At 40.3% G+C, this 7,550-nt stretch overlaps 1 protein-coding gene across 1 annotated transcript; it reads right to left on the minus strand.

Moving 5' to 3' along the window:
* Positions 1–1,556: 1,556 nt before the first annotated feature.
* On the minus strand, positions 1,557–2,414 carry LOC122642650 (zinc finger protein 10). The gene has a single exon (XM_043836226.1). The coding sequence runs from the start codon at positions 2,412–2,414 to the stop codon at positions 1,557–1,559; it is 858 nt and encodes a 285-aa protein (XP_043692161.1).
* Positions 2,415–7,550: the final 5,136 nt, after the last annotated feature.

The raw sequence follows: 7,550 nt of genomic DNA on the forward strand, positions 1-7,550 counted from the left end.
CGCCTTACATTCTGCACGGTTTCTAGCACGTAACCTTCGGCATCTATAAAGACTTTCATTTCTTGCTAGGTTTAGGGTTAGGGTAAGGGTTAGGGTTAGGGTTTTTTCTACCTATAAAAAGCCATAGATAGATTTGTTTCAGCTGATTGATATATTAGGTATCCAGGGTTCGCTCGTTCGTTGTGGACAGGGATAATAAGTAGCTAATAATAATAATAATAATAATAATACGTACAGAAGAAGAAACAAACGAAGCGTAGTTAGCGCTCTAGGAGTCGTGATGCGATAATATTCTGTGTGATTAAAATAGGGTTTTGTGGGAACTCTATTACTACTTAAATCGATTGATTCCATAGAGTTGGTGGCGCTTTTTTGGAGGTTTTGGAAGAGAGAAAAAGGTAGGGAAGAGAACACAAGCAGATGGACTTATGCGGGGAGGGGAGATGACTGTTATTGTAAATTAAGGATCTGACTTCTTCTGAGCATCTCTTCTCTCTCTACTGCTGATGATGATAATAATACAAGATAAAATGAAAAGAAAAGTGAAAAGGGAATCGATGTTGTGATGTATCTGACTTACACGTCCCTGGGAACCCACCTGTCTCTGTGTTTCTTTTGTGGATTTGTTTAGATATACACTGATGGAATGTCAGTGATGATCAAAAAGTATAACACCTCACGATTTTCCATGCACTTTCACTCAGTTTCTTCACCCTTAACACATGTTCATCTCATCAACCTCCAATACTCTCTCTCCCTCTTAGACAGGATTGAACTTGTACTTAGCTATCAATCATAATAATAAAAGATGTACCTAGTGCACGAGGCTCTTGTCAATGTGAGGTCTGACAAGCATATTTGATTTCATCTATGAGTTCCAGTATCAATAAGAATTTTAGTTTTTATTGTTCATATGTTATGTTATGAATGTACCATATCAAATCGTTATGCATAGGTGATGAGATTCTATTGATACAGAGCACATAATGTATACAATCTTACCCCCATTTTGTGTGGGGAGGCTGTTTCTTAACCCAAACCAAGACTACTAAGTCGCAATGGAACAACCTTTCCGATTTATCGAGTTCCACTTTACATCAACCCTGAATCTAATTTTACAACTGGTGTTCATCAAGAAGCACTATGTTTATCATTCTTTCTTTTGGGGATGGAACACAACCATGACAACCATCCATTTCAATATGTAAGGGACACATATAGATTCTGATCAATCTACTACATCATTACCATAACTTGCAGAAACTAGAAAGAAATAAGAATTTGGTGCCACCCAACTTCTTTTCTTCATGAAATACACAAACTTTTCATTCTATTTGAGATCTCAATATTGTTAAATGTTACAAGCTGCAAATTTCAAGCATTGAAAATAAGAGATGATCAGCCACAAGAAGCAAGGCCTTGCCCATGAGGGTCAGACAGAAATTAAACATTCTCTCCCCCCCCCCCCCCAAAAAAAAAAAAAAAGAAAAAAGAAAAAAAGATAAGAAGAGAAGTAATATATTTTGTTTCAAGGGTATATAGAATATGAAACTGATCTACTTCACCTTGGGGCCATCACCAAGCCGCAGTTCAAGATCTAAATCCTCCATGGAATTCTTACCAAGTCCAAGCACCTCTGATTGGAGATGATGATGATGTCTATCAACTGAACTTGAATTGAAGAGGAAGAAAGGCAAGGATGATTCATCATCACTTCTCTGTCTCTTTCTAATGAAACCTCTCTCCTCCTCCACATCATCATCCTTCTCACCACCACCACCACCTGATCCATCTAGTTGGCTTTGATGGAAAACTAAATTGAAATTCTTTGGTATATTCAAATTCTTCACTCCTTCAATCTCCTTCGAATCCAATTCGGAGAAAACCCTAAAGGCAACGGAATCGGACCACGATTGAGGTGGAGAGAAAATGGAAGAAGAGGAAGAATAGGAAGGAAAGATCAAGGTCTGTTTAGTACTGGATGGTACTGAAACCCTAGAAGGTGATGGTTCAGATGATGCAACAACAATAGCTGTGTTAGTAGTGTTGTTAGGGTTGGGATTATTATAGAAAGAAGTGCAAACCTTAGTTGTTGGTGGGTATTGTGAACCAGAGGCAGCACCACCAAGAGATGTACAAGGAGGAATACTAATCTGATCATGATTAAGAATTTCAGTAGGAGATTGTTTGAGTCTTGCCCTGTCCCTTCTGTGGACATTCATATGACCACCTAGGGCTTGAGCTGACCTGAATTCTCTTCTACAGAAACTGCAAGAATAAGATCTGGGAGGCCATATACATCCACCAAGAGGACCAGAAGAGTCTTCTGCAAAGGCTTGTTCTTCCCATGAATCACCAGAAGAGGTCAGACACTGTTTCCTCTTAGCCCACATCCAATATCGAGCTTGCTCCATTGATTCTAGCTCCTCCAGACCACCACTACCTCCTTCCTCCTTCCTTCTTGTGGGATATATTTATGGAAGAAAAAATAAAATAAAAGCACTACAGAAGAAGAGTAAAGATGGAGATGGAAGAAGGGAGGGAGGGAGTTATCTCTGAGTTGAAGACATGAAAGTTACATGAGAATTAAGATAGAGAAGGTGGAAACAAAAAAAGGTAAAAAAGTCTTATTTTGTTTGCTAAGTTTGGGAAGGTGAGGTGTGAAGTGGTGGTTGCTGAAGATTGGATGTTTAGGGAAATCTAGTTTCTTTAATGTTTCGTACTTAGCTGCTTTGCATGCACAGTAGTGACTGTGTGCGGTATGTAGGCCTAATGAGGGGAGGGGGAGGGGGCCTATATAGCCTACTTTGGAACTCAAATCGGAACTCGGAAGACGGAATACATTGCCCTTTATGGTCAATTCATATTTCACTCCACGTGAAGTCAGAGTAAATTATCCATGCAACAGTATCCATTAGCCAATGGGGCGCCACATGTGGATTATGTCTTAGCTGAGCTCTAGTTGGAAAATTATCTCTTCCAGTTCCCTACCCGGCCCAGTTCCCAGTGCCTCTAACAAGAGGGGTGGACCTCACATGGGCAAAGTGTTTGGACCGGAGTAAGGTGGTCATTGCTCCCCCCACATTCGGCTTCTGTCCTGCAGTGGCGGACTTGGGACCCACCTTTGAAATGACCACCCCACCCTTGTTTTTCCTGTCATTTAGCTGGGCTGGACGCTCCAGCTCCCTCCACTACAGTACAGGAACTTTTTCCCCTTGTTAGGGGCACTAGGGAATTGGGCCGGGTAGGGAACTGAAGGGGATAAAGATCCAGCTCTAGTTATTAACACAAAGTTGACTTCGCCACAACAATCAAACTACTACACCCCTAACAGAGTAAGGTAACAATTCTCTAAAATCAATTCGACCACTGAGAGATCTACTCCTATGTCGTACTTTTATTGTATCTTTTCAGTCCACATTGGTGTTGACGATACAATATCTTATATTCCGTTACACGGGTTTGTGGGCTGATTCCGAGGGGCTGTTAAAAACCTGAAGACCCGAAGTGTTCTCTCTATCTCTTGTGAAAAGTCATCACTACCCTGTGTTTTGGGGGGGAGGGAGAGAGAGAGAGAACCACTTCCCTTCAATCAAATACCCTCCCATTTATGTTCACATCCATCCTTGTATTTTTCTCAATTATCTGCCTATGTACATGCATCCTTCGTAGTCCCTAGATATTCAAATCCTCATTTTACCACTTTAACAATGAGAAATGGAAAATATAGGTTTGTCCATAATTTAACACATATCGCAAGCGTGTGCTAAATGTTCCTACGATGATTGAGTGCGTAGGAATCCCAAACTTTTTTTTTTTTGTTTTGTTTTTGTGACTGCGCAATATATACAATAAAGCTCAAACATACATTAAACCCCTAGGGGGGACTAGGGGTATAAATGAATAGCCGAAATCCGTTTCCGTATTCGTGTCCGTATCCATTTAGCACTATCTGAATTCGTCCGAAAGCTAAACGGATGCGGATACGGATAGGTTATAGCTATCCGAAAAGCTATATTTACATGTAAACGGATAAAATATCCGATTCGTATCCGTTTAGCACTATCCGAATCCGTCTAAAAGTTAATCGGATGCAGATGCGGATGCGGATATAGCACTATCCGAGCTGAATCCGATCTGTTTACATCCCTAGGGGGGAGGAAACAGCCACAAAATAAAAAATAAAAAAAGAGAACTCCAAACAAGAAAAGTCATGAGCCTCTCCTTACAACCGGATGTAACTAGATATATGGGGAGGTACAAAGAGCATACAATACGGGATGTTCTGAGGAGAGACACTACATGGAGTAAAATGAAATTCAGCTGGCACCTCGAAGGAGATAGTGTCGAGAATCTAAGAAAATGATCTAGCTTTCAAGCCAAATTCTTGTAATTCCTTTCAGTTTAGTGTGATAAATGGTTGCGCATGAGGCCTTCTTCTCCAACGAGTTAATACAAATCTTCCCATTAAATTTCCTTTTAATCCATCTCCACTCTCTTTGATCAAGAGGCATGATTGGTCTAGGGGTTGGCCAAACATTTGTACAACAAGCTAAATCATATTCTGGCAAGAAAAAGGACAGTCAAAGAATAGATGATGTGTATATTCTCGAGCATTAATCCAATATAAGCAACAAGAGGAAGGGGGAGGGGATGTGCTTTTAAAGAAGAAGGTCTTTGGTATCTAAGGAGTTACTTAGGGCTCTCCAAACTATAAAACTGTGACGGGGTATGTGGTAAGGAAACCAAACAACTCTAAACCAAGGGACCTTAGAGCTCCGAGATCTCAACTACAAATTCCAACTTGAGGCAGAGGAGAATCTACCACTCGAAGTCTCCAACCAATAACCTAATTTCCAAATCCCTGGAGCCTTCTATGGATTTCATGGAGAATGCATGCCCCAATCTCCAAGAGACTAGGGGAGGAAGGCCGGCCTGAGCGCCAATCAAGCACCCTCTCAAAATGGAAGAAACCTTAGCCACTATGTCAGGAAAATTATCCTCTCAGGTTCCCTGCCCGGCACAGTTCCCTAGTGCCTCTAATAAGAGGGGGGTGGACTCCACTCGAGTAGTGTGTTCGGGCAGGGGATAAGGTGGTCATTTCCGCCCCCTATGAGAGGAACCATACTAACTGTACAGGACAGGCAACCTAAGAAGATAAAGATCCATTATGTCAAACCCTGAAAAGTATCTCCATAGGAATCAATTAGGATCTCGTGATCAAGGTGCCAATTATCCAGCCAAAGAATGACTGAGGAGCCATCATCAATCTTAGACTTGATGACATGGTCAACAAGATACCTACACTTCAATATCCTTCTCCAACACCATGAGGCATCCTGGGGGAACACACTACTTTTGAAATAGTCTTTTCTCATGAAACGAGAATAGATCCAGTCCACTCACATGCTTTTCTGTTTTGTAGCAAGCTTCCAAACAAGTTTAATTTATAGTCTCGATCTGCTAGGTTAAAAAGGTTAACTTCCTTAACTCTTCTAAGACCTAGCTACACCCTTTCTTTCTTTCTTTAGTAAACACATTGAGAACCAACATAGGGTATGGTGGGGATTAATTTGTTGTTGTCAGTACTTTTACATAAGAAGACACTCATAAATGATTCCATGTAATCCCACACCCTTAATTTCTAGTTAATAATTTATGATGACTTCGATACATGAAGTCCTATATATGCTCTTTTAGACTTCACAACTCAAAGGGAATGTTCAAAAGGATCCAAACATATGCTAAACTCTACACACACACACAATTGGTTATGGAGATTAAATTGGAGTAATATTATGTTGAAAATCGAAATCTAACATCATGTAAAAAAGAATGAAAATCGTAAACAACAATCACACAATGAACACCCTTAGAAAGATTTTCCACGTCCATGATGAGATGAGATATGTTTCACTATCAATGGAGAATAGGGTTACAGTCGCTCATCTTCATACCTTTCTCAGATTTCGTTACAGAGAAAGAACCTTCAATTCGCTACATATTTATAACGAAACTCTATACAAGAATTTACCAAAATACCCATATAATACCCCCGACATATTAATTACATTAAAATTTGATTCTCAAGGATCCTAACAAAATAAAAAAAGGGAATCCTTTACCAATAAACCAGGCAAAAGCCAAACATTACCTGGAAGCTTGATTTTACTTCTCACAAAAGGGCACCCTTTTTCACTCCCTTGGCTGTTATCGATGCATGCATGACAGTACAAAACAAAATGGAGACACATGGTCTGTCTCTCTCTCTCTCTCTCCCTCTTGAGAGAGAGAGAGAGAGAGAGAGAGTTGTAATACCTTTTTACTGATGCGTCATATAGCTAATATATTAGACAAAGTTAAATTTAGTATTTATATGTCAACGAGAGGATCGATCAATTGGGATTAGATGTGGATCGCCAAAAGAACAGCTAGCGACTGTGAAACATTATTAGATAAGTCAGAGACCAATTAAAAACTTGATGGAGTTATATATATATATATTTGTTTCTAGGTAGGGAAGAAGAAGAGCTTAATATGAAGAAATACACCCTAAATAATAAGCTGCGGCCCATTTACTTATTATCTAGGCTTTGCGTATATATAAGAGGGTTATTTCGATCCCAAGAAGATGTCTAGAAACAAACGAGAGAATGACATTTTCCTCCCAAATAAAATTTTTGTCAAACCTAAAAGCAAAGTCAGCTACGGAATGGCCTAGAGAGACCCATTCCATTCCTATAATAAGCTAGCATAAACACAATCCAAAATACAAGAAAGATGATCGATCTAGTACTTCCCAAAATCACATACTTGTTTTTCAAGACATACCAAAATTAGATTCTTGGAAATTTTCAAAATTTGTTGAGTCCCCCGGGAAAGTTCAAGAATTGCTGAATCATCCTCTACATGGGGCATGAGTGGGTGGATTTGGGTCATCTATGTCAATCTTGGCTGGTGAGGTAATCCTGGACTCAATCTAGACTGGTGATATGGTCGTGGCTGGACCTCCATCATACCCTTCAAGTTGAAAAAGAGTTCGTCATCAAACGCTTGTTCCAATCAATGATATCCGATGTGATCTTCACAACCGTTGCAACAATGTGATCTTCAAACGCAAGGAGTCGGATTTAATTGGGTCATCTGTAGCGCGCCATGGCGTGTAGCACACCATCCAATGGCCCTGCATGTTTGGGCACGCAGCCCAACACACAGGTGGGATGTTGAGCTGCATGTTTGTGCACTGCAGACCGTCAAATATGCATTACACACCATGTCGCCCTACGTACAGAGGAGCCCCATCCCAAGGAATCAATCAGAAATATTTTCCTAGCTAGCTTGTCCATAATTGGGGCATCCACATTGTTTGGTCTCGACCCCTTGAATTTCTCTTCTTGTTTTCTGTTCGTTTGTTGGCTCCTTTGTGTAGTTTGTCTAGCTAGCAATGTGCTTCAATTCTTTGGGGCTACTTGGTTTCTCTTCGGCCACCATATTTTATATTCTTCTCCCCTCCTCTTTTCTGGTTTTTTTTTGGCAATAAGTTGATATTC

Source organism: Telopea speciosissima, chromosome 1 (assembly GCF_018873765.1).
Source record: "Telopea speciosissima isolate NSW1024214 ecotype Mountain lineage chromosome 1, Tspe_v1, whole genome shotgun sequence".
Classification (NCBI taxonomy): Eukaryota; Viridiplantae; Streptophyta; class Magnoliopsida; order Proteales; family Proteaceae; genus Telopea; species Telopea speciosissima.

What these genes read in the sequence shown, in the direction of transcription:
- LOC122642650 (XM_043836226.1), bottom strand. Translation starts at nt 2,414, where the DNA reads ATGGAGCAAGCTCGATATTGGATGTGGGCTAAGAGGAAACAGTGTCTG.